Source organism: Acanthaster planci, linkage group LG16, assembly GCF_054643075.1.
Source record: "Acanthaster planci isolate LZ-2023a linkage group LG16, COTS_SCS, whole genome shotgun sequence".
In the NCBI taxonomy this organism is placed as follows: domain Eukaryota; kingdom Metazoa; phylum Echinodermata; class Asteroidea; order Valvatida; family Acanthasteridae; genus Acanthaster; species Acanthaster planci.
Genome location: NC_141792.1, coordinates 5,800,685 through 5,828,358, shown reverse-complemented (window position 1 = coordinate 5,828,358; position 27,674 = coordinate 5,800,685). Strand labels below are relative to the sequence as shown.

At 41.8% G+C, this 27,674-nt stretch overlaps 2 protein-coding genes across 11 annotated transcripts in view; one reads left to right on the top strand and one right to left on the bottom strand.

Annotated features, from left to right (window-relative positions):
* LOC110985124 (uncharacterized) overlaps positions 1–24,039 on the bottom strand; it is a 35,854-nt gene extending 11,815 nt beyond the window's left edge. The window contains exons 1-7 of one of the 9 annotated variants that reach the window (XR_002598936.2): positions 23,825–24,039; positions 13,820–14,104; positions 11,631–11,715; positions 11,181–11,254; positions 9,809–9,868; positions 7,823–7,987; positions 3,092–3,222 (exon numbers count right to left, since the gene is read on the bottom strand). Coding sequence is in view for 8 of the 9 variants with exons in the window: in XM_022245913.2 (XP_022101605.2) it covers positions 3,092–3,222; positions 7,823–7,987; positions 9,809–9,868; positions 11,181–11,254; positions 11,631–11,715; positions 13,820–13,909 (605 nt within the window). In the remaining variant the exon portion in view is untranslated. Of the gene's footprint in view, positions 1–3,091; positions 3,223–7,822; positions 7,988–9,808; positions 9,869–11,180; positions 11,255–11,630; positions 11,716–13,819; positions 14,105–16,893; positions 17,093–17,116; positions 17,717–23,620; positions 23,772–23,824 lie in introns of those variants that run through there. The other 8 variants (XM_022245913.2, XM_022245915.2, XM_022245914.2 and 5 more) reach the window with 8 other exon arrangements.
* Positions 17,219–23,430, top strand: LOC147796426 (uncharacterized). Of its 2 annotated transcripts, none has more exons than XM_087147093.1 (2): positions 17,219–17,354; positions 18,053–23,430. In XM_087147093.1, the coding sequence occupies exon 2, from the start codon at positions 18,220–18,222 to the stop codon at positions 22,420–22,422; it is 4,203 nt and encodes a 1,400-aa protein (XP_087003219.1). In that variant the 5' UTR covers positions 17,219–17,354; positions 18,053–18,219; the 3' UTR covers positions 22,423–23,430. The 2 variants fall into 2 exon arrangements, 1 of the variants encoding a protein (XP_087003219.1); XR_015427955.1 differs by lacking the exon at positions 17,219–17,354 and having other exon boundaries at positions 17,742–22,677; positions 23,376–23,430.
* Positions 24,040–27,674: the final 3,635 nt, after the last annotated feature.

Genomic DNA, 27,674 nt, shown 5'->3' with positions numbered 1-27,674 from the left:
TGGCCTGAAATTACGCACGAGTCTACAGTAATGGCTGAAGCCAGTCCCCATATAGTCATGTGTAATTTCAAGCCATAGTCAAATAATTAGGATGTGGCCTAAAATGTCTGTGCATGCACGGAAACTGCTACCTTTTACAGCTTTTTGCTGGCCAAGTAAATTTTCTTTACTTTGAATATTCATTGATGTGTGAACACATTGCAATAAGCAAGCAAGTAACCCTCTCTAAGATATGTTTTCAATAAGGAAATTCTGATTCCACAATTCAAAGTGAAAAACCTATGCACAGAGTCCCAGAAAAAACCAAACGCCGAGGAAAGGGGTTAATATACCCAACCATAATATGATTATAATGTATAAGGATCTCCGAAAAGTACAAGCAGCATTCTTTCTAATGATACCTTGATGGTATCCCTCCTGTCATGTATGACTAAACATGTATGGTTGAAAGTGAAACAAAAAGTCATGTTAATGACTTTTGCATGGAGACTTCAGGAGGAGACGGGAGTTTGCTCAATGGCTCCTAGAATGCATCCAAAGTGTTACAACTGAGCTCAGATGCCCCATTTTCAAGACAATGGTGCTCAGTCATGCATGACAGGAGGGATACCATCAAGGTATCATTAGAAATAGGTATCATTTCAGAGATCCTTATACATTACAATCATATCTCATGGTTTGGGTATATTAACCCCTTTCCTCAGGGTTTGGTTTTCTCTGGAACACCCTGAAGAGTATTCTGAACTATTTTTGTGGACAAAAAAAATCATAAGCATTCTACCTATATACAATTATCAGTTTTGCATTGGACCATATTGACTCATGTTCAAAATCAATAACTTTCGGGACATAATCTGAAATGAGTTTCACTGCAATTACAAGAGGGACTATCTAGTGATATTCTGCCTTGGTCCATGTACCTTTCACTCCAATAGAACAGGACAGATCAGATCCTAACGTCACATGCTTCCTCCCCCCCCCAAAAAAAATGAGTGCCCTAAGAGCCCCCAGCAAACTCAACCCAATTGACACCACTGCTGTTAGATTAACCCTAACCCACCTCAATCCTTCACCTGTTGGAGGACTGAGGAGTGTTAGGGTTAAGGTTCTAATAAATTTTCAAAGTTTTTGTGCCATATGAAGTTAGCTGCAGGGATACTGCAAATGCACCACAGCAATAAATGGTTGACAGGATGCAACTAGGAAAACACCTTTCCTGTAATGTAGGAAAAGCTGGCAAATGTCTCAACATACGGCAGTGTTTATTTTGTGTGCCCCTTACAAGCAGCAAAATCCAAGATACAAGACTATTAAAAATCATAAAATACCATGTTCCAAATTACTCCATACCATGTTCCAACTTACCCAAGTTATGGGGCAGTACTTATCAAGATTTAATCCCACCATGCATGATTTATTGTATCGAAAGGGGCTTTAGTTGTGGCAATTCCATGAAGAAGTGGTCAAAGGTTTAAAAAAAAAAAGAAAATTTAACGTATCTTCAGAACAAGCATCAAAATAATAAATGTACTATCAAGTTAAAGAGAACAAGAAGACCTTTCATTTGAGTGGTCTGCTAATGAGATGGAATTTACTTAACTCTGGCTTTTAGTTAAAACCCTGTTTAGGGGCTAAAATCATGGGTATGTATGATACCCATTTTGGCACCTTGTTTTAGCATGCTAAGCAGGACTGTTTTGTAACTTGTTGTCATGAAGCCAAAGAGAAAGGTTCATATTCTGTGCTGAACAAGCTTTTTTATTTGATTGCAATCTCTTCCATGAACAAGATGGGTAGACGAACTGCAACGTAACTAACCAAAATCTTTGGGCAATACTATCAACTGATGAGAAATTGAGAAATGACAAATGGCAAAACAGTCAGTAGGCAATCACAGAAATGCTATAATTTTACTCAGCACTAAGCAGTATCCCACTTCAGGAAACTCTGTCTGCAAACATATTTCTTTGTTATTCTTGTCCATTTCTTAATGTTACTAACCAAGATTACATGCCCAATTACATCTCACAAATCATCAAGTGTCACTAAATTTGCTTATGGCTTTGTTACAAATCTTGGCAAGATGTACTGATGGTACCAATATGAAGAACTCATCCCTACATGCGTTGATGGATCAATACGCCCAATGAGTGATGCAACATTACTTCAAATATAACAAAACTAACCATGGAATTGCCTTTATACATACCGGTACATGGCTTTTCTTAAGCCTGGTGTATTATGAGCACTATCTGCTTTCCCTCAGTTTATTCATGAACAGTAGCACAAACAAAATTGTTGTCAATTATGTAACTATGCAAACAGTGGTTGAGTTCAGATACACTCAGAAAAGTCTTATCGTGTGCAGTATGACATAACAGGTTGGTACAGAGGCTACTTTCTTTTCTTTACCTTCCACTGCTTTGACCTGTGACCTAAGATTGAATCCTACCTCTGCCTACAGTGGATTGGTTTCTCAGTCCCTTACCCAATTTCAGGGGATTTTCCAAAGAATAATTCAGGTAAAATACTGCAGGAAAAATTCAGGGAATACACAATTGTTTGAAAATTACAACAAAAATTGTTGTTATTACTTGTAACGATGGTAAGCCAACAGGCTTGACATTAAGTGGATCACTGGTCATACTTTAGCAACCTTTGCAACCCGACCCAAGCTAGAAACAAAATCGATACCAATCATAAACATACAGGTTCTATTCAAAAAAGTTAAGGACCACTAATTTCTTAAGTTATAATTTTTTCTAAGCAATGAGTGGGGTCTAGTTCTTTTATTTGTTTGTCTAGATGGTGTTTTCATTGGAATAAAAAACTTTTGAATGTTTCAAAACATAAAATGCACATTTTCTCAAAATGGATAGTTTCAGGAAAAAGTCAGATAAAAAAGGGGTCTTTAACTTATCTTGAGTAGTGTATATTACAAAATGTGCCTGATCCCTGTAACGATCCAGGTCAGTCTTGGAAAGTTGGGGTACTGAAGCAACCCATAGGACTGTAGTGGATGTGTGCTGGGCTTTCAGTTGTTGTCTGTTGTCCAACTAGAGACACCTCCTAAACATAAAGTATAACTCACTTGTACTTGCTCATCCACCACGATAGGAGGTCAACATCATGGCAACATTTGGCAAGTAGCGAAAACGTAGATTTGTCCTCACAACACCAGTTTCCACGGACAAAGGAATGTGCAAAGTGCCAAAATCCAACCTGGAACACAAAGGCAATTATCATAGTATCAGTATTCAGGAATATACAACATGCATGATTTGTTGGTTCAATTTGATCACTTGGTGGGTGACTTACACACTGATTCCAACAGTTAAATGTGAAGAAACACAGAACACCATGCATATACATGTACTTCTTATTGTTGTACCAATGATCAAATTTGTTCAAATGCATATAGTACATGTACATGTGTGTATTACATTGTATGTGGCGTACAAGTATCTAACTTTTGTCACAGTAATGTGCCACAAAGAAATATACAGAAGAGCATAAGGGGTATAGGCAACACATTTTTTCCCAAATGGTACTGCCATTGGGAGTTAACGTTTCCCTGCGGTGAGTTATTATCTTGACTATCTGGCTGCAGTGAGTAATACACTTTGCCATGGCATATCGATATCCCACCACGGCCAATACCTGAACAGTTTTATAAGTGCTATTCAGTCTACCATCATTCTCAAATGTATCCTTAGAATGGGATGCAGTGAAGTTGGTTTAAGCCTGCTTTGAAAAAGCTATGTTTCAAATAAAGAAAATCTTTCTTTGGGACGTGAATTTCCATATTTGGATGAAGGGGGAATGTTTTTAATTCCCTCCAATTTTTTCCGCAGCAAAAGCATATAGCTTGCCATAGCCAGACAGATGGTCAATGGATAGTAACTCACTGCGGCAAGATAATATAGCTCGCCATAGCCAGATAGATGGTCAGTGGATATTAACTCACTGTGGCAAGATAACTTGCAAAAGTTATAACAGTGATTATATTATGTGCTGTAATGAGGCCAATTCCTTGACTGATGAATAGCCTGGGTGAGGTAGGGTCAGGGACCAAACAAAACTAGCAAATATGAAGGTAAACTGTAAAACAATGCACTGAATTGACCCTTTAAAACATTAAATACACAAATACATCATATGCATGCCCATCAAGTACATGTAGATGCATTATACATGATGCAGATACATGCTGTGTATGTATAATGCTCCAATAAATTCTGCACCTCTTAGAATGCTTTGCAAGGGATTTGCTGTAAATGTGAAATGCATAAATGAGCTCCACTTTATGATTCAAACCACACTGGAAGTTTGATTCCGGAAACAAAATATAAATGGTGATAATATGTCAATATGTAAAGATAAAAAATGAACCAAAAGGTTAGAATGGCCGGGGCAGTGAGAGAAATTGAGCCACCTCTCATCTTCTAAAATACCCCATTAGGTTAGCGTCTCCGAAAGCCTCTCCTAACAAACCCCTACTGCTTGGCTTCTCGTGCCAGCCCATGCTTAAAACTGAGAGCAGAGGTGTGAAAGGCGAGTCTCTGGTGCCTCAAAACCAGACAGCTCCAGGTAGGCGGGGCTCAACAGCCATGGGAGGTAACCCACCTAGGAGAAGGGAAACTCTGACCACAACCCCCCAGCCATGGGTAATTTGGTCCCATTGCCTTGTGGGTAATCTTGGGAAAGACCAAGGCTAGAGGAGTCAACCTCAACAGGAAATCAGGAGGGGAGACCCTTAAGGCAGTTTGGCGGCAAATTCTGTCTTCACTCTGGCAGCTCCTGCATCCCAGTCGTGGTCAAGACGGTATGTTTTGCATCCCTCTTGGCTAGAGGCTTGGCTTGGCTGAGAGGTTGTGGTACTTGGGCAGCCAAAGACCTCCATACACCTCTTCGCCCTGGATTCAGAGACACCACTAATCTTTCCTCCTTTTGACGTCTGTCTAAAGTCCTGGGGCGACAGGCGAGTGGCAACAGTGGCAGGTGTAAGATGGCACTGGGAGCTGCTAGCCACGGACCTGCACTCAGGCGGTCAAGGTGGGGTGGTCACTCTCTACTCACCTGAGGCAAAGGTAGGGCTCTGCAGCTACCTTAGCGATGGAGCAGCCCTCTTGAAGGGCAGCACTGCTCCCCCTCTTAGAGAAGGGTCTGAAAAAGGTGACCTAAACAAAGCTTTCCTCAATTCATCGTGTCAGGTTATCACAGCTGACTGGACATCTAATTTGCGGTCAAAACTCAAATGAAAGATCTACGAAAAATCCAAGATCTGCCAACAAACACACTCTTCGTGTTGGATCCTGGAACATAAGAACCCTAATGGATAGAAAGAACTGCGACAGACCAGAACGTTGAACTGCACTGATAAGGCATGAGCTGAGTGATACAATACCGATATTGCCGCCCTCAATGAAACACACTTGGCAGAAACAGGGGAGATTACTGAAACAGGTGCTGGTCACACTTTCTTCTGGTCAGGAAAGTCACCAGAAAAGCCAAGGGAAGCGGGAGTTGGCTTTGCTGTTCGCACTTCACTTGTCACCAACCTGGAATCCCTTCCAAAAGAATCAACGATCATCTGATGGTGATGAGACTCCCACTGAAAGGAAAGACACATCTGACGCTCATCAGTGCATATGCCCCCACGATGAGCCACACCCAGAAGCAGAAAGAACTGTTCTACCAGAACCTCACAAGCTTGGTACTCTCAGCCCCACGTGAAGATAAGCTTCTACTACTAGGTGACTTCAATGTCCGTGTTGGCAGAGACTCCCAGTTATGGCTGGCTGTCATTGAACTCCATGGCACAGGACAGCAGAACTCAAATGGCCAGCTGCTCCTTTCATTTTGCTCCGAGCATGGTCTGACCATCACAAACACTCTGTACAAGCTACGTGACATCCACAAGACCACAAGACCTCAGGTCAAAACACTGGCACCTGATTGACTATGTGATCACCAGACGCTGTGACATCCGAGATGTACAAGTTACAAGAGCAATGAGTGGGGCAGAGTGCTGGACTGACCACTTAATGCTGAGATCCAGAAAACACAGACGTCAAAGTAGCAGGACATCCAGAAGCTGGATGTCCTGAAACTCTCTGATCCTGAAACACAAGCAACCCTCGTTGCAAACCTCAAGGACCGGATTGACAGTCTACCATCTGAAGCAATCCAGCAGCAGCATGGACCAACTTCCAAAATACTGTCTACAGCACTGCCAGACTCACTTGGTTACCCAAAGCGGAAACACCAGGATTGGTTTGACAGCAACGACAAAGAGATTACCAGCTTGCTGAAACAGAAGCAGGAAGCAGGACCTGCTGGCTAAACAACAAAAACTCACCTGCCAAGCAAGAACATCTCAAGCATCTCAGAAGCAAGATCCAAACTGAGTTGCGATGGATGAAGAACCAGTGGTGGGAAGCAAAGGCTGCAGAACTACAACATTATACAGATGAGGAAAAACTCTAAGAAGTTCTTTGCTTGGGTGAAGGCTGTGTACGGCCCTTCTTCCAATACTATGGCACTTGTTAGATCTGCTGATGTCAGCCTCCTCACAGGAAAGAGCGACATAGTTTTGCATTGGAGTAACTACTTCAGTCAGTTGCTTAACAGCCCCTCTCACATAGATCAGCAGGTAATCCAGGACATGCCTCGGTGCATAGCCTTGGCATCCCTTGATGACCCTCCTAGCCTGGAGGAAACCTAGCGAGCCATCAAGCAGCTCCAAGTCGGTAAAGCTCCTGGCCCTGATGGGATACCCCCTGAAATCTTCAAGGAGGGAGGAGAGCCTGTGACAACTGAGCTCAGGGACTTGATGTAGCTCTTCTGAGAGGATGGTTCGGTCCCACAGGATTTTAAGGACGCCAACATCATCCACCTTTATAAGAACAAAGGTGACAGCAGAGTTCGGAATTAGACCAAAAAAGTGCTCGGAAAAAATGTCATAACACAATCAAGTTTGTTCAGCCATTACCAGCTTTTTATCTGCCATACTATATACAAGGTAGAGTTGTAACGTGCAGTGTCAGGGGCCGAAATTAATTTTTTTTTCCTTGGTCCTACCAGAACCATACACGCAGCTGCATTAAGTAATCCTTCTTAAGGTGCAGGCTGCGGCGATTTTTTGTTTTTTTTCCCCCGATTGGGTAAGCCATAAATTTGCTTGCTCGAATTGGATCAACACTTGCTAAAGATTTCTTAGAATCAATGATTATTATGGCTATGTAACTAAGGCCTACTGCATACGTGAAGTCTTTTATTAGGCCCCAAAAATAGTTGTGCTAATAAATATGCATGCCTTCCAAAATTGGGTCAGTGGGTTGGACCTTTTTTGGGGGGGGCAATTTTGTGCTCAGGCTGATTGAGTAGCATTAGCTGGGACGACTGCCTCCAAAAGTATCTCAAAAAGTGATGAACACCTGTCTTAATCTAGATAAAAATTTCTACATATGGTCAGCCACTCTAAAACTACAGAGACTGTCTAAAGATGTCCTTGTAACTCAATGTAGCTGGGAGACTTGGCCACTGACCATAGTGCTTGGCGACTTGCAGTCCAAAATGGAGTAAGGCATATGAGGAGAGACGTCTGCAAGATCTGGACCTGAAGCATCAAGTCTGTAAAGAGAGGAGACCTGATCCAACAGCTGCTGCATGCCCACAGTGTGGCCGCATCTGCACATCGTACTTTAGGCTGCGTTCCCACCTACGTTCACATCAACGACGCCTCTGACGTCTTAGTCACCCGCGACTGCCTTCCATGAATGAATGAATAAAAGGTAGTCAGTGAAAGCTTGGAATTTACCTGCTCGATGTGTTGTATGTTGACAACATCACCCACAGCACCACTGTCAATCAGTTCCTTAATCTTGCTCATGGGGGGATAATGACGTAAAACATGGCAGACTGACAGAATGATGCTATTAAGCGTACAGGCCTCAACTATGTCACGACATCCTTGCTCTGTTGTCTGCAATCATGAAAAAAAAATTTGACCATGCGAATAAATGATGCAAATGGATAGTGTCAAATGGAAAAAGACCCTGCTGGCTTTCAACAATATCTTTCTTGTCAAATATTATTTGTGATAATATGGCTACTGAGATTACCCCTACAGACAAGGGTGGGTCCAGAACCCAATTTTGGGAAGGGGAAGGAGATGCAGGTCCAAAAAAAAATTGGGAAACTTTTAATGTACCCTTTCATGACTCTCTGAGGGTTGAGGCTATATTGGATCTATTTCAAAGCTTTTGAAAGGAAAGGAAAAGAAAATTAATTACGTGCACTTTTATAAAAATTGTATTAATTACAATATTTCCACTTTGTCAAAGTACAGATCAGAAATGTGTACTTGCAGAGGGGCCCAATAAAAAGTAAAGGTTTCTAGTATGGCTCTTTATTACCAGAGACACATGTATATGATACATGTATGTAGAGATGAATACATACATTTACATGTACATACATGTAGTTCACATACAATAATGTACATGTAGCCTGGCACCCTGCTGTGTCACCACAATCCACTACTTGACAACTTCCTGAGGTCTTTTCCATGTAAACAAACCCTTACAGCAGTTTTACACGAAGGGTTTTGTTTATAAAAACAAACTGAAATCTGGTTGCTGATGAAATTTTCTCAAAAATCCTTTTTTCAACAAAAAATACCCCACACAAGCAATTCACTTGAAGCTCATTGTGATGTGACAACTGCATATACAAAGAGCAAGCAACATGTATCTGCATGCATTCAAAAGTGCTGCGCACACATCAGGTCCTTCCAAACCGGCATGTATCATGTTCAAGGGGCTCTCCATCCATTATCCTGTCTCTATATAAAGATCGGTGTGCCAATTTATTTCCAGTTAGAAGAGCAATTATGTTTCTACCAATACTATGATCCAATATCCTCATTAACATGGGATTTGTTCACCAAACAATTATGATGCAGAAATAAACCGATCAAGCGTTTCATCACTTCTCAGTTTCAATGGATTAGTTGGCCCTCTGGTAGTCAAGTTTTACTCATCTGTGGAGTTTTCTTCAACATTTCCATTGTTCTTTTCTCAAAAGCAACTGTTTAAAGAAAGTTTTCGGAAAACATTCAATGTACGTGCATTGTTTTAAATAAGCTAGTACTTGAGGAAGCCCATTAGGGTGATAGAGATGAATAACTGTTGTCAAAGATAACTAAATAAATCATAGATTTGTCTGTGACAGATCAATTGACTGCTTTGCCTTGTCAATGTTTGATTGTAGCCTCACTTCGCTTGTTCTTCCAAAATATGTCTAGCCTGGATTTCCATGTACAAGTACATGCTAAATGACCTATCTAAAAGCCTACCAATCGAATTCTGAGTAACATTTTATACCATAACAACTAGAGGGACATCACTACATGTATTTGCCCATAGACACAGTGCACGATCATTATAACTGTACCAAAATACATGTAGATTCTGGGATTTCGGTTTTTAAACTCTATTTCTTCAATGTGAGGCGTTTTGGAAGTAAACATTTCCAAAACACAAATCAAAAATTTTTGTTACAATGAAGCCAGGTCGATTCCTTCCTTCCTTGCTTGTCTTTGTCTAAAAGTTCTTCTTTTGTGTTTGAGATTCACGATTGAATATGCTAAGTTCATAGTTTCATTGTTTTACGCATTTTCATCTCAAGTTTATGTGTTTTACATGTTATTGAAATTGTTGTCCCCATAACATTCAACAAAATGTGTATGCATAGAATTCTATTGCTAGTGATATCTGAGAATAGTCGCCACTTAGATACTCACTGCCATAGGCTTCTCCAGCAAGATGTGATATCCTGCCACAGCACATGCAACGGCCGGGTCCTAAATTCAAGAAAAAGAAAAGCAAAAAAATCAAAGTCAAGTTAGTTGCTTGATCTAAAGCAATTAGCATTTACACAATTGAAACTCATTACACATTTTGACTAAAAATTTTACAAAATACCTTTCCAGGTACATTATGGGGACACTAGACCATTGAACATCATTCCATTTTTTTGCGTAAATTTTGAAACATTTCATTCATTTTTACTGCTTTCATTGTATCATCCTCTTTTTATACACTTTTTATATTTGTTTTGATATTGCCCCTAACTGAAGGAGAAACTTGCTGATCTTCTTCAAGCTGTTAAAAGTTGTTGTTTTTGTGCTATTTTCTTCATCATCTTTCAGTATGGTATTGCCATTCCACATTTTGTGATCGCACATTGATCTCTTTTAATCTGCATCATACCATGCTCCTCTTGATTTCACAGACAGGGAATTCTCTGTGGATTTTCCATGGTGTGTCCATTAAGATTACTATCTAAGATTCCAGGACTGGAATACTGTAGTTGTATATGGGACCTTTACACAAAAATTAACATACTGCACTTGTATATGGGACCCATACGCACAAATCAACATCTGAATCAACAAGATAGACGCTAGTTAAAAAAGAGCTGCGAGGTATGCTCTTAATAAATACCATCCTAAGGAAAGCATGTCTTAAATAATTGAAGAATTGAAATGGCAGTCACTACAACTCGTCAAAGAAACACCAGACAACCAATATGTTACTGTATCTCCAACAACCAACAACCATCTCTTAGCCCACATAATTTTTTAACTCCAAGCAATCAAAGGAACATGCGGTTATCATCAGCTTAAGTATCGCCATATTTCATACTCACACGAGTATCTACAAATTCTACTTGCTCCGTCGAACAGTACCTTCTTAGAATAACCTCCCTGCATCAGTCACCTCTGCTGCATATTCCTATTTCAAAACAACCCCAGTACAACCTACATGTAGACGTTCATCGGTCTTACATGGACCCTTGGCATGATATCCCACTATGGGACTTTGCCAAGTGCCAACGTAGAAGTAAAAAAGAAGAATGAATCCACCACAAAATTGTGGGAAGTGTTATCCAAATTTTTTATGAACATAATTTTTAAAAGGAAAACACCAGCATGTACTTCATGCATTCACTTCCCTACCGATAAAAAGACTTGCTTTTCACTGTGCATATAACTGGTCCTCTTAAAGATCACTGAGGCAAAATTAAAGAATATCATTTGCATATAAACCAAAGTAACAAATTCAATTGCATGTTTGAATAGTACAGTGTAGTACAAGGCAATGTGTTCCTACTCTGTGAAGATGGTCTGGAGTTGAGATAATGACAGCATCAGCAAACTTGTCTTGTGCTGTTATTTTGGTCCAATCTGCAATATAAGACAATTTAAATGGATTAACAAATGTAAATGCCACCTTCATGTACATTCATCTGCGATTGACTATTTATATTAACACACAATGTACACATTCGACCATTCCCTGATGAGTACAGCCATGCCTACACAAACATTTTACAATCACTAATTACAGGGACTGAAACATGCATGGCCCGTATCAGCATCTATCCTATTCAAAGAGATGAATTATTGGCAACTTGCTTCTATTTCCACTGCATGACAACAATGTCAACAATCAGTCTGGGCTGAAATTATAGTGTATTTCATTAATTCCCCCCAAATCTGAAAGTTCTTTCAAGTACAATGTAAGATAGTTTGCCTGTGTATGATCTATTAGTTATATTACCATCATACAGTCTATCATCGGGAATGTTGTGAATTTTCTGCAGATGACTTCGTGCTACGATGTTGGGATCAGCAACTCCAACAACCTTTTATCACCATGACAAAGCAAACAAGCATTCAGGAGTAGAATAATAGTGCACATAGAGAAGTATTTCTTGTGTCATTCTTCTGAAGTGGTTTCAGTGTGCATGTACAGTATATACCTTGAAGTAAGCTCTTTAATGCAGACCTAAAGACAGAACCTCATTAATCAAGCCATAATTGTGTACAGTGTACAAATTTGTGTAAAATTTTACTATGTGAATATTCAGTCAATGTAGAAAAGGTGCCATGAGTAAAATATTATTAAACCAAATGACTGATACATAATTAAATGTATTCATTATATAACTTCATATAACCTTTCGTCAAATAAAACTATATGTAAATAATTGTCAGTTTAACTATTCAAATATAATGACACCAATTCAGATGTGTCTTAATGTTAGTAAGTTGCATACAATTTTCATTATTTATTTCACAATTCCATTATATAATTGAAACTTACAATTATTTACATATAAAAACTTTCTCAGACCAAATGCATTACATGTATGTCAATCAATTATGTATGAATAAATTAGTTTGAAAGCAAAATTACGCAATAACTAAATAATTTCTTTACAAATTTTTTCACTCATGGCACCTCACAAAAACATGAAAAAAATAAGGGGCACTAAAATTCCATCACAGAAGCTCCAATAGATTCAGCTTCCAGTATACATGTACAGTACTCAAATGATTTAAATGATTTGATTGTCTGTGAAAGTACCTCAAAAGTAAGGTGTTTTCCATCACGAAAAATAAACACATTACTAAAAAGTAATTAACTATAGACAGTACGTACATAACTACACTTGACATACAACCATGAGACAGTCCCAACCAGAGCTGCAATGATGCCAGTCAATGAATCAACTCGAGTCCATTTCTAGTCACAATTTTTGGCAATGTGACTCGGGTCTCAATGGGTAAATAACTCGAGTGAAAGTTAGTAAGACTCAAGTCCCGAAAATAAAAGCAAATTTTAAAAGAAATGGCAGTTTATAATGTTCACGATATATATCATCATCAGAGGTAACATGTGGTGTAACCACATAGAAACCAAGAAAGAAAATTAAAAACTGCAAAAACAAAAACAAACTTGCTCTCATTTTTATTGTATTGTGTTCAAATATTGGCACCCCTTAGGGGCGTCCAAAGTTTTCAACATTTTCTCAGTCAACAAAGCGTACAAATGGGGAGGGGGTCATAAACCACATACAACATTTTTGGTCTAGTAAGATGTTGATTTTTTGTAGTATTCTTATTTACACTGTATATGTAAAACGAGAAAATCAAGAAAAAGCAAGCATTACATGTAATCACCAGTCGCATGCTGAAAGCTGGCTCTGATGGATGTACATTATGTACGTGTACATACATGTACTTTCCAGGTACTGTAGGCCTATCCGCTGTGATGCATGGTACGGCCCAGCACATACCACATTGATATGATGTGAATGCTGCAGGTGTGTGTACATCTACATCTACAATGTACGTGAAGCCCAGCCTATGAGTGCAAGCACACAGCGTGACATGCCAGCAGTACATGTGTACTAAATAACCTTTGACACTGTGGTGCATCGTTCCCAATGCTGTATCCATATTTACCCACATAATTTTGTCCTGGTGCCGGGGACAAGCATGAGATCATCTCTGATGAGAAAAATGTTTCAATATCAACTATGCGTCTAAATAATGTTTTTTCATATTGAAACTCTTTATGAAGGTTGAACATGAAGGTTTTCAAAAATGCACATCTGTATGCTTAATAATGGGCACTTTACAACAATGTAGTGAGTACGGGAGTTTGTGAATAACTCAAGATACCGAAAGAATAATGTTGATAAGTACTAATTGGGGGCCTTGAAAAATAGTACTCTGTGTACTACTGTGAAAATGTAGAAAACTTTGGATGACCCCTAACTGAGTTGGGAGTCGTGGGCGAAATACTTGACTACACTTTTTAGCCAAATGACTTGATTTAAGTCACTTTATTACAATGACTTGACTCAACTTGAATCACTACATTATTAAAATAATGACTCTGGTCCAAACTGTACGTACTATTGAGACCAATGCTATACATGTCATTGGTTGCCAACATACCTTCAGCTTTTCAGGGAAGTCCAATGCATAGTTACTGTACATCCTCCCCCTTTGCCCTGCACCAATGACAATAACTGTCACTAGTGGCATTTTAACTCTTAGCTTTAGTCGCACATCATGGGGCTAAAATCTTTACATACTATCCAGCCTGTAACATGGCCCACATATGCAAGAAACAGTCAACTGAATCTTCTTCATCCAACAGTATACCCTCCACACTATCTCCTGGCTTCATCCAACAGTGTAACCCTCCTTGCTTCATCCAGATACATATAAAGTACCAACCTGAAACAAAATAATGAATCCACAAAGGGAAAACATTAAAGGTGTGTGTTAACATGGCTAATGGATCAGTCTTCGACACTTTCTACAGGCCACAGTCTAGTCACCTCCAAGAATATGAGTATTTACAGTAATTGTGCCAATTATTGGATAACACTGATCCATCCAAAGGTCAGCACGTACTTGTATGGCTTGGGGTGACTTCAATTTCCCTAGCATCAACTAGAGTACATGCACTATGTCAACCATTCCAGGAAGATAAAAACCTAGTTTAGAGCATGATTTTATCAATATCATTCATGATGAACAAATGGTACTTGCCCCTTCCTTTATGGGCAACATTTAGGACTTGTTTCTCATGATAAACCCTATCCTACCCTTGTGGTGAATACATGTTCAACAGTGTAGCCCGGTATGAGTGATCACAATGGTTTACTTCTTGTCACAGTTAACAACAAACCCTGCAAGATTCAGCAAAACCCAAAGAAAATTTACTTCTATAGGAAAGCTGACATCAAACAGCCTGAAGGAAGTGACTAAAGTCAAAACTGGCTGGTCACATAGTCATCCTTTATGACAAACATGATTACCCTGCAGATTGTTTGGTTTGACTTCAGAGTTGGCTTGACTGAGGCAATGGACAAGTTCATCCCACTAAAGCTCATCACCAAGGGTGAACAGCCACCATGGATCACTTAAGACATTAAGAGACTACACAAATGCAAGCAACAAACTAACAACTAGTACAAGACTAAATGCCAAGAGGATAAAGAGAGGTATTAAATCCTCTGGAAAGAAACATAAATGACAATACAGGAGATACGAGAAACAAATTCTGCAAAGCAACGTCTAAGAGCTTCTAGATATTTTATTGCGCTATTAGAGATAAGGTACACCTGATTTCTGGAAGCATGCAGACAGCTGAATTCCTGAATGACCAATTTAGGAAAGTGTTCGCTCAACAATACACTGAAAACATGCCATGATTGGACAGTATTGTTTTCCAACTGTGCCAGAACTTGCCATACACACTCTGACAGAGCAGAAACTTCTTGCACAACTGCAGTCCAACAAAACAGCAGGCCCGTACAATCTATCTGCTTACATACTGCAGGAGTGTGCATCTGAAATTGCTCCAGACCTCACCTACATATGGGTAAGAAATTAGGGGTCTAAAAATGTGAGATTTTTGTGTCCCTGTTACATCTGACCTTTGTTATTTGACATGAAAATATCAACGGAATTGATTTAAAACTATCACTATTTGTTTGGCAGGTACTCTACATTGATTCATGGAACTTAGAAAATGTGTTTTAAACTTACAAAACCATATGTCAGATGTGACAGGGACAAGAAAAAAATGGACCCCAAATTTCTGGAATTATCCATATTTGAGTTCACTAGACATGTGTATCCTAACAAAAGACTGAAGAGTCAACATCAGCTCCATCTTCAAAAAAGGAGATTGAACAGATAAATACTGACCAGTATTTATATTGCTGACGATAATACATGTAGAGTATGCTGCAAATTCATAGAACATATTTAACACTTTAACATATGACCACTCTAAGCAGAAGAAAATGGATTGCGTACATGTACTAAACATTCCTGTGAATCCCAGCTCATCAAGACAATACATTGTACATGACCTGGCTTCTGCACTTCATAACAGAAAGCAAACAGAATGGCATTCGATAAAGTAGCCCAAAATATATATCCCCCCAATGGGGGGATGAGCTATTGAATCATCACCTCCCACACCCACTTTTTGTGGTAAGCGAAAAATTCAAGCAGATTGTGAAGAATTTTTTGGACTTCCCAACACTACAATGCATTCGATATCATTCAAAAAGGAAAAACAATTTTAAAATGCCACAAATGTTTCATTCTTACAGATGTACATCAGTATCACGAACATTGGACCTCTATAAAGTGTCATACGGTGTCATCCTCCCAAGCCACTTTTCAAATATCCATGGCTGAGCATGTCATCCCCCCACTTTTCCCCATCCCCCCCATTTCCGGTACAAATTTACACCACTGCAGATTACTCAAAAGTAATTCAGAAAGGCTAACAAGAGTTCTCCCTGCAGTAAAAGGCTGTGACAGAGTGACCAGAAAATTACAGTCACGTGCATCTCATTGGTCAGAAGTTTTTCACACTTCCAAATTTGCATCGTCAGGATAGCAGCAGTCATGTGCATGTATCCTTGATGCGTTGACATCACAATATGTAGCAACCTCAGATGGAACCAACACATCAACAAGATTACTTCCTTTGCGAACCAAGTTTAAGCTTTCTATGTTGCAACTGCTCAAAGAGACCCAAGTCCGAGGCTTACACGTACATGTACCATACTTGTCAGGACCCCAGATTCCTTGGCCGCTTTGGATCCTTATATGCAGGAAGTCATATCAAAGCTGTTCAACATAGGGAAGTGAGATTTGTGCTCAGACAAAGACTATGACTACATCATGGCCTACGGCCCATCAGCTATGATCCGTGCATTGAAATAGGATCTTCTTTCACTTACAAAATAAAGGGGGATGCGTAAACATCTTCCACAATGTATGTAGTCATCTACTTGTAGTCATCCCAGCAAGAGCCATCGTAAGGCCCTCCACACATTAATCTAGATCTTCCAACACATACACCTTCAACTACATGTACCATACATGCAAGAAAAGATTGCTATTTAGTTTTTCCTGATGGAGGACAGTAAATGAGTTTTCTGCACAAGAAACTTGGAAACTGCTCAACCAAGAGTGATGTGCAAAAATAATTCTACCTTGAGCTGAGGGATAAATCGCATAAAGACCAATTAAAGGCACTCTGGAAACAACAAGGAGACTATGGTTTCCTCTATCCTCAAACGAGTTGACCGTCTGGGGCCACATACATGTAGTACAGTGCATACACAGCCACTACAACTTAGCACAAAAACAAGGTCAAGGAAGTAAGGCATGTTAGAAATTAAGGAAAGAGGCAATGTCATCTGAATCTACATGTACGTCATTTGGTCTGAGAGTGGTGGTAAACTGTTGAAACAGCCTACTCGCAGAGCATGCCATGGTGGAAGCATGGTGTTCTGCCTCGAGTTCTCCTCTTGGGCTGCTCATCCACAGTAATCTAGTCTAGCGCCCTCTACCATCGCTTTTCACTTTCCCGCTCCATGTCATTCACGTTACTTCACTCGTACATTTTACAACTTGCTACACCTGTTTATAAGCCCTTGTTCAAGCACGATCCGTAAGTTTACCATTTCTGTGTTTCCTTTATAATATATAGTTCCTCTGTAGTCTATTATAAGTCCAATTTAGGGTTTATTTCTGGTATATAAAGCCCTCTCAGTGTCACACTCACCTCCTCCACTCACGTGCGTAGTATTTTGTATACAATTACAATACACACATTCTTGCCAGTGCCTGTTATGTTTTATCGTAAGTTCTGTTTGTGGAACTGTCTGTAATTATCTTGCCTTCTTTGACTTCACAAGTTGATCTTTTTAAATTGAAGCGTGTTATGGAGTATTGCCCTGTTCATGTAATTTGACATGTACATGCATTTTCACCAGTATGTTTAAGCAAAGATTTCCGGTACATTGTGTCCTGTGTTCTTCATTTTCACTACTGTGCATGTTGCACTTTTATCTGTCTGTACGCACAGGACTGTTTGCTTTTTATGAGGTTTCATAGTTACATTCCTCACACATTGCATTTTTACCCATTAATTTGTACATGAACTCTTTCTACATGTACATGTATTTACATCTATTTGTGTCCTTTTACATTGACCTACATGTACATGTGTGTACATGTACTTTAGGTAGAATAGACTTTTTGCAGTCCTTAGACTTTCTGCATTTTCTACATTTCATTGTGTATTGTTATGGAACTTAGTGACTTATTCCTTGTTACTCAAAATATTTTGTATCTGTTTATTTACAGTTTTACATCGTTTTCCATTAAACGGCTCCAGTATAGGGGCCCACTTTGGAAGAGATGTTTAGGCCTCTGCACATTTGTGTGAACCAATCACATTGAGGGCATAAGAGTAAAAGGATCGACACTTCACTTCAAGAGCTTCCCCCATTGACTGGTGCTACGTAACAACCATGTCGTCTGCCCAAGGATCCAGTGACTTGCAGAACCTGGAAGTGCGTTCAGAGTGTGGAGCGTCATCTTCCGCTTCACGACGATCTACAAGGTCTCACGTCAGCTTGGCTGCAGCAGAGGCACGTGCTAAAGCAGAGGCCGCACGCACGAGAGCTGACTACACCAAACGTCAGATCGAGATGAAAGTGGAACGTGCACGTTTGGACGCCATGTTGACTGCCTTGCAAGAAGAAGGCGAAGCTGAGTCTGCATTAGCTGCCGCCAAGACACTGGAGGCAGCTGCGGAGGCCGAAGCCATCAAGGATGGAGCAAGCATTGTCAGCAACCCCCTTGCACCTTCGGCTGAACCGGCACGACGCACAGAAGAGTATATCGACTCACATTTTGACCGTCGCCAAGAGCCCCCTGTTGAGCAACCTGGCTCGAAGGCCGCCCCCATTTTCAACGGACAGTTGCATCCGGAAAGCATCACCATTGAGTCTCAGGCCCCTCCGCCGCATCCTCCGCAGAACTTTCCAAGCTTCTCTGCCCAAGCCCCTCAAACAACTGTCGCAATGACCTTTCCACGCCCCTCCTACCTGACAAATGTGGCCGAACATTGTCATGCCGACAACAGGGGCCAGACTAATGGACCCGCACCCAGTCGTTCAGATATTTCAGATCTCACGGCCCACCTCACTCGTCGAGACCTGCTCACAGCTGGGCTCAAGGTTTTTGACAACCGGCCAGAGAATTACCGGGCGTGGAAAGCTAGTTTCCACAATGTGACACAAGGCTTGAACCTGAAACCTAGTGAGAAGCTGGACCTACTCACCAGATGGCTTGGCGGGGAGTCCCTACAGCATGCCACCAGGATCAGAGCTGTGCACATCGACGACCCGTCGGCTGGCTTGAACTTGGTTTGGCAACGGCTCGACAAGAAATACGGGTCTCCGGAGGCCATTGAGGCATCTCTCTTCTCACGTTTGGAGAACTTTCCTAAGATAGGAAACAGAGAATACACGAAACTACAGGAGCTTGCGGATCTTCTCACTGAAGTTCGGGCGGCAAAACTCGAAGGTAAATTGCCTGGCCTCAATTTCCTAGATACAGCCAGAGGAACAAATCCAATTGTCCAGAAACTTCCACACTACCTTCAAGAGAAGTGGGTGACAAAAGGCTCGATGTATAAGGAACAGCACAGCGTTCCCTTCCCCCCTTTTTCCTTTTTTGTCAGTTTCGTCTACTCACAAGCAGAGATGAGGAACGACCCAAGCTTCTCACTCCTCCCGTCTTTTATGACCACATCTGTGAATGACAAACCTACACCTAACCGATCCAAACCCAGGGTTCCGGTTTCCGTCCAGAAGACTGAAATAGAGAGAACCACTGCTCCGCCGTCTGCCTCAAATACGCCACTGGAACCCGAAAGGCAATGCCCTATCCACAAGAAACCTCACTCACTTAGAAAATGTCGTGGGTTCAGGGGAAAGCCACTAGAGGAAAGGAAGTCCTACCTGAAAGAACATGCCATCTGCTACCGCTGCTGTGCTTCCACTGCTCATCAGGCAAAAGAGTGCAAGGCTGCCATTCATTGCACAGAGTGTGACAGTGACCGTCACGTGTCAGCCCTTCATGATGGCCCACCCCCTTGGGCACAAAAGGATCTCGGGCACAATGCAGAGAGCCACGGCGGGGAGAAAGCTCGTCCAGAACCTCCCCTGACAACCTCGACTTGTACAGCGGTTTGTGGAAAAGGTGTGCAGGGGAAATCATGTGCCAAGATATGCCTAGCCAGTATTTATCCAGAAGGGCAACCTGACAAAATGAAGAGAGTGTATGTCATGCTTGATGACCAGAGCAATCATTCGCTTGCAAGATCCACTTTCTTCGACATGTTTAACATTCATGGGAACCCATCCCCGTACTCACTCCGTACATGCTCTGGAACAACAAATACTCATGGAAGGAGAGCCTTTGGCTTTACCTTACAGTCGCTGGATGGTGAAGTCAGCATCTCATTGCCACCTCTCATTGAGTGCGATGCCATCCCCAACAACCGGGACGAAATCCCGACGCCAGAAGCTGCTAGTCATCACCCTCACCTAGAGGCCATTGCCCATAAGATCTCGCCACTAGATCCGTCAGCTGAAATTCTCCTGCTGCTAGGCAGAGACGTCATTCAGGCACACAAGGTTCGAAGCCAGTGCAACGGGCCACCAGACGCACCGTACGCTCAACGCTTGGATTTGGGCTGGGTAGTAATTGGAGATGTGTGCCTTGGCGGAGCACACAAGCCTGAAGTCCATGCCTACAAGACTAGCATACTGGACAACGGCCGGCCTACCTGCCTGACGCCATGCAGAAACAAGCTTCACGTCAAAGAAACATTGACAGACGAGACCTTCGAGTGTGTTCCTAAGAGACAGTCGGCCAGCGCAGGTTTTGACATCTTCAAAGAATCTCCTGATGATTACAGGATGGCAGCATCAGTCGAGGATGAGCTTTTCCTATCCATCATGAATAAGGAGTTTGTCCAGGATGACGCCAACAGTTGGGTAGCCCCACTCCCCTTCAGGTCTCATCGGCAGCGTCATCCGAAAAACGACAAAGAAGTCAGACTCCAGACGACTACACATAGCTGTGCCACAGTTGTGTCTGAAGCAGGCCTGAGAAGTGAGCGCTTCAAACGTTTCTCCTCTTGGAGGGATCTTCAGACTGCCATTTCAAAACTCTCCCACATTGCTGACTCTTTTTCCCAGACGGACAAAGGCAGCTCATGTCATGGATGGCACCAATGTCAGCAGCACCAAAGGCCAGAACAGTTGGAGCGGGCAAAGGTGGCGATTCTCCATTCAGTGCAGAATGAGGTCTATGCAGACGAGATAAGAAGTCTCAAGAGTGGACAGCCGATTTCCAAATCCAGTCCACTCATCAAGCTCCATCCCTTTCTTGACAAGAATGATCTACTCAGAGTTGGAGGTCGACTGGGAAAGGCCAAGCTCTCTAATGATGAAGCTCACCCAGCTGTAATCCCTGGGAAGTGCCACGTCACCACACTTCTCATCAGACACTTCCATGAAAAGGTACGCCATCAGGGCAGACACTTGACCGAAGGTGCGGTGAGAGCAGCAGGCTTCTGGGTCCTTGGTGGCAAGCGAGTCATCAGCAGTTTGATCTATCACTGTGTTACCTGTCGTAGACTACGAGGCAAACAACAAGAGCAGATCATGGCAGACTTACCCCCAGATCGCCTGAGTGCCAACCCTCCCTTCACCTATGTAGGCCTAGATGTGTTCGGCCCATGGTCAGTCACGACCCGTAGAACAAGAGGAGGTCAAGCAAACAACAAACGCTGGGCCGTCATCTTTACATGCATGGCCACTCGAGGTGTACATATCGAGGTGATCGAGGCAATGGACACCTCCAGCTTTGTGAATGCACTCAGACGTTTCTTTTCCTTGAGAGGACCGTCAAAGCTGCTCAGGTCTGATTGTGGGACTAACTTCATAGGTGCCTGCAAAGAGCTTGGCATCAATTCATCAGGACGTCAGAAGGAACAGGTTGAGCGCTTGCTTATAGACAATAGATGTGAGTGGAAATTCATCCCTCCCCATGCCTCACACATGGGTGGCAGTTGGGAAAGAATGATCGGTACTGCTCGTCGCATCCTTGACGCCATGTTGCTTCAGCTGGGACCAGGCAAGCTAACTCATGAAGTCTTGACTACGCTCATGGCAGAGGTGACTGCCATCATTAACGCAAGACCATCGTCTCCAGTTTCTACGGATCCCGACCTTCCATTCATTCTCACCCCAGCGACGCTCCTCACGCAGAAGGTCGGTACACCCCCAGTCCCTCCTGGTGAGTTTGATGACAAGGATCTCTTCAGATGTCAGTGGCGACGCGTTCAGAGATTGGCCAACATGTTCTGGGAGAGGTGGAAGCGAGAGTACATCATGAATCTACAAGAACGCCGCAAGTGGAAAACTGAGAAACCTAACTTGCAACAGGGAGATGTCGTCCTCATGAAAGACTCTCAAGCCAAGAGGATTGAATGGCCCATGGGGTTGGTCACTAAGACCTTCCCTAGTGGAGATGACAGAGTCAGGAAGATTGAAGTAAAAATCATCCGTAATGGAGAACAGAGACTGTTCCTGAGACCCGTGACTGAAGTCATTCTCCTTCTCGCTAGAGACTCTAGCAACTCATCCTCAGAATGAATGTGTTACATTCTCACTGTGTATTCCATGCTGTTTGTTATTATCATCATGTTCTTTAGATTTGACATCTATCAGATGCCAGGCGGGGAGTGTTCTGCCTCGAGTTCTCCTCTTGGGCTGCTCATCCACAGTAATCTAGTCTAGCGCCCTCTACCATCGCTTTTCACTTTCCCGCTCCATGTCATTCACGTTACTTCACTCGTACATTTTACAACTTGCTACACCTGTTTATAAGCCCTTGTTCAAGCACGATCCGTAAGTTTACCATTTCTGTGTTTCCTTTATAATATATAGTTCCTCTGTAGTCTATTATAAGTCCAATTTAGGGTTTATTTCTGGTATATAAAGCCCTCTCAGTGTCACACTCACCTCCTCCACTCACGTGCGTAGTATTTTGTATACAATTACAATACACACATTCTTGCCAGTGCCTGTTATGTTTTATCGTAAGTTCTGTTTGTGGAACTGTCTGTAATTATCTTGCCTTCTTTGACTTCACAAGTTGATCTTTTTAAATTGAAGCGTGTTATGGAGTATTGCCCTGTTCATGTAATTTGACATGTACATGCATTTTCACCAGTATGTTTAAGCAAAGATTTCCGGTACATTGTGTCCTGTGTTCTTCATTTTCACTACTGTGCATGTTGCACTTTTATCTGTCTGTACGCACAGGACTGTTTGCTTTTTATGAGGTTTCATAGTTACATTCCTCACACATTGCATTTTTACCCATTAATTTGTACATGAACTCTTTCTACATGTACATGTATTTACATCTATTTGTGTCCTTTTACATTGACCTACATGTACATGTGTGTACATGTACTTTAGGTAGAATAGACTTTTTGCAGTCCTTAGACTTTCTGCATTTTCTACATTTCATTGTGTATTGTTATGGAACTTAGTGACTTATTCCTTGTTACTCAAAATATTTTGTATCTGTTTATTTACAGTTTTACATCGTTTTCCATTAAACGGCTCCAGTATAGGGGCCCACTTTGGAAGAGATGTTTAGGCCTCTGCACATTTGTGTGAACCAATCACATTGAGGGCAGAAGACATGGTGGCAGCTCAAAATCCAATGGAAATGGTTTGAACCCCTATGCTGAAATGGGCATAACACAATGACTTAACACACTCCAGGTAACAGCTACTTAGACTAAACCTTAACATTTGGACATACAATATTACAAATCACCTTTTTAAACATTCGGACATCACCCGACCATGGCCAGATGTAAAAAGGTTAACTTGTAGGGTCGAGATCGGACTATTATTAAACAGCTACTGTACGTGTGGTACGGGTATTAAAGTTGGCCTACGTTTGGCTGTCTACACGTCATGAGAGGACCATAATTTATAAGAGATTTGAGGACCAGCCTGAGAAAAACATTTAACGTACTTAGACGTGTCTTCTCAATGGAGACTGTAACGTTAGTTACTCATCCGGGCAGCCATCTTTCCGCTAACTTCTTTTGTTAACTAGACGTAGATATGTGTATCACAAGGGCCCCTAAATCTAGGCAAACAAAACTCGGGTTCATCGTCCTTCGCACTCCAACATCATATAAAACCCACACCGAGGTATTATTGATGTAGCCTGCTGCCCTCACATTGATTGTTCTCCTCTGATATATAAAGTAGGTGACTTGAGAAATATTGTTGACCTTGCATTTTATTACCAGTGAAATTTCATTAAAAACCCAATAATTTGATTAAAAAATCTTACTTTTGAATATTCGATTACCCGCTAAAAAAAGTTCTCACGAAATTTCAGTTTGGCTTTATTTTCCAATTTTTTTCTTTGGAAATAATGCGGCCAAAGAAAAAAGAATTAGGAAAAAAAAATTCTAATAAGCTTGTGGTTAGGTTCAGTGTACCATGGAGGATGTTTGTACAAAATGTAAACCTAGCACGGGCGTCAATAGGTGGGGGACGGGGGAAAATCTCCCCCACCTTTCCGGGGGGGTATATATCAAGTGTCCCCCACCACTTTTTTCCAAAGCCAACATGAAAATGTATAGCTTGAAAAAGCATTTGTAAAAACTGGCTGAAGTAGCCAAAAAGATTTTTCAGATCCCCCAGGCGGGTCTCGGACCCCACGCCGCTCGAGCTTCGCGCTTGCATTTGTTCTGATCAGGGCTATGCCCCCCCCCCCTTCAAAACTGATTGACGCCCTTCGAGTGGAGATAATAATAATTCATCAGAATTCAATGAACTTTAAAGAATTTTTTTTAATATTATTGCGTTCCCTAACTATCACGTCGATTGTAGCATGGACTTTATTAGTATCTACGGGATGTGATATTCGGGGTCAACAATTTTATTAAAAGGTCTACGGGAAACAAGGGGTTTGGGTGACTGTCAAAGTGTATAGTTGGTTTATTGCTCTCATTTCTCTTCATCAAAGTTCAATGTGGGTTTGCAGAAGGTGTAGCTTAACATAACACAACACATAAAAGGCAAAGTTATAGAGAGGCGAAGCTGTATACAAGTGTAACTGAATTACAGTTTGGCAAGACCATTGGAAATGCAAGTTAGGTACGGTACGGGTGTGTAGTATCGCACAACACTCATGGGGCCGTGGTACTGTGAGAGCTGTCCTGTTCCACCACGGGGTGACTAGCAACAGAGCCAGCGCCAATGTACCGACCGCACTGCTGCTCAGACCGCAATGTGATGAGCGCAATGATAGAATTGCCGCACTACAGGGTGTATAAAAAAATACACAGTCAGGAAATTAACTGCACAATAAAACTGTGAACTTTTTCGAAAATCTCTTCTCCTACATGGGTTGATTAGAGTATCATGCTGTTATTAAACTTGTGATCATGAACAGATTTCCACGCTTGAGTGACCAGGAGCTATTTTCCTAAATCGCTCAAAAATTGGCTTGCGCAAACACCTGCTTTGTTCAGAATTAGATCAAAAGTCCAGAAAAACAAGTATGGTATGCGCTTTGTTCCTTGGATTACTTTGGAAGGTTTCTTTGAACTTCGTCTTTTCCCACTTACAAATCCACACAAAAATGTCGGTAGCACAAGTAATGAGAACGGCAATTTGGTGTTCATTAGTTTGATTTCACTGCATACCACTGGACAAAAAATGTTTGCAATTGCAAAATTGGAGGGCCCTCTGTGCCACTGCCTCATTCTTTAGCGCTGAAATCAATGAAACAAGATGGTCAGACCGCAGTACACCCCCAGCAAATCTGTTCTTGATCAGAAGTTCAAGAAGAGCATGATACTCTGATCAACCCATGTAGGAGAAGAGCTTTTCGAAAAATGTTCACATTTTTAATTGCAGTTAATTTTCTGACTGTATGCTTTTTTTGATACACCCTGTATGTACCAATGGCTCCGCGTAGGGATGGGGAGGACTGGGCTAGTAAGCAGGACATGGGTGGCGAGGGACACGGGGTGTCTCGCTGGGCAACCGGTTCGGACGTAGCGGTGACGGGCCGCTATGACTCTCACCAGCACCCTGGGCTAGTTCGTACCACTCTCGCATCGGTCCAAGCTAAGCCAGTTGGGCATTCATATGGTTACATTTCTTCGCCATAAGAATGGTTTGCACTTCTCCCGGAAAGGGTCCAATCGCCGCACCACGTTAGGTTTCGTTCGGTTTGGTCCACGCCGCCGCAAGTGCTAGTGACTGACAAGCTAGAGGAAATCTGCTCTATTTATAGGATTCTAGAGGCTTAGGAATTAATAAAATATAAGCATCGTTGAACAGCTCAACCAATGGGAATCTTCCATCTCAAAGGGTCACATGACTTCCTGCTAGAGTCGTGTGCCAGAATCTCGGCGTCGCGTGTAAGGTGAAATACAGAATAAGAAGTCACGTGTGAAAAGTGTAAGCTGGGTGCGTGGAAGTGTTTACCAGGTCATCTGTGGGGAATGGCTAACTGTTACGAAGTCTGAGGTTTCTAAATATAGCATTCCAGGGAACCGTACCACGCCCAACCACGCAGCCACGTGGAGGGGAATTTCCAACATGCCAAACTGAGCAGAGAAAACAGAATGACAAACTTTGAAGGAGTGAAGGAACACGCGACCACGCCAGAGTACAGCATGAATAACGTAATACAAAATTAACGTCTCTACTACATTTCCACAATGCATAGCTGGGCTAAATAAGAGACCCTGAGAATGCAACTGAAATACCAGAACGAGTAAAACTAGGGGGAGCTAGAATTCCAACAAGATTTGCGGGTGCGCAACAACATGATTTTTGTGAGATTTTCTGTGAAGTTTTTGAAAGTGTGCCACGTTAGGGAAGACTTGGCTGAATTCTTGTCCATGTTTACGCCGCCATTTTTTTAATTTCGGTCTACATTTTATGACACTTAAATTGTTCATAAAGGTTCAACAGCATGTATTGTTAAGGTTATAGTACCAATATTTAACCAAATGAATTCGATACTGATGGAGAAATCGAATATCGTACTCCGCACTGTGTCTACTTGGAAAAATCGGTACATGTACTCGAGTTTTGATAATCGACTACAAATGATTTAGCCAGTTACAAGTCAGTGCCCTCTTTGGGTGAGCCTATAAAGGTTATTCATAAATACCTCAGATAGTTTCCCTATTCAATAACGCGCAAAGTGTGCCTGCTGCTTAAAAAATCCCTGGCACCGGATACGAGACAGTTTAAAGGTCAAAAGTCTGCCTCTGACGTAGTCTTGGGCAAAGACAGCAGAACTCGGCGACAGCCAGTCAGCGACTCGGCCCCGCTCACGCCGATTTCTATTGCGCCCTCTTGTTACTACATTTCACTAATCGAGAACGAGCCATCGATTGGTAAAATGAAGTCACAAGAGGGCGCAATAGAAATCGGAGCGGGGCGCGGCGCGGGGAGAATTCAAGCGAGAATTTCTGGCAAGCTCATAAGCATTAAAAGTACCCTCGACTGTATCTTTTGAAAAAGGAGATTGTATGGCCCCCAAAATGGTGGGATTGTGTAAATCTTTGCCAGAATCAACTCAACTCCCTGGGTCTTTGGGCTTTCATATGAGAGCAGAATGGCTAAAAAAAATACTGTTGAAAAATAGTCTTAAGTGCCCGAGAAGGTTGAGGGTTGTCACTTGAAAAATGGCTGCAAGCAGACTTTGGAAATATCACTTTTTGGGGGTTAATTTTGTTTTGAAGGAATAACTCAAAATGTAATCGGTTAACCCACTGAAAATTGAAAGAAAAGAAAAGATTATGGACCATACAATAATTTAGAGTGTTTTTCAGATGCCTCAG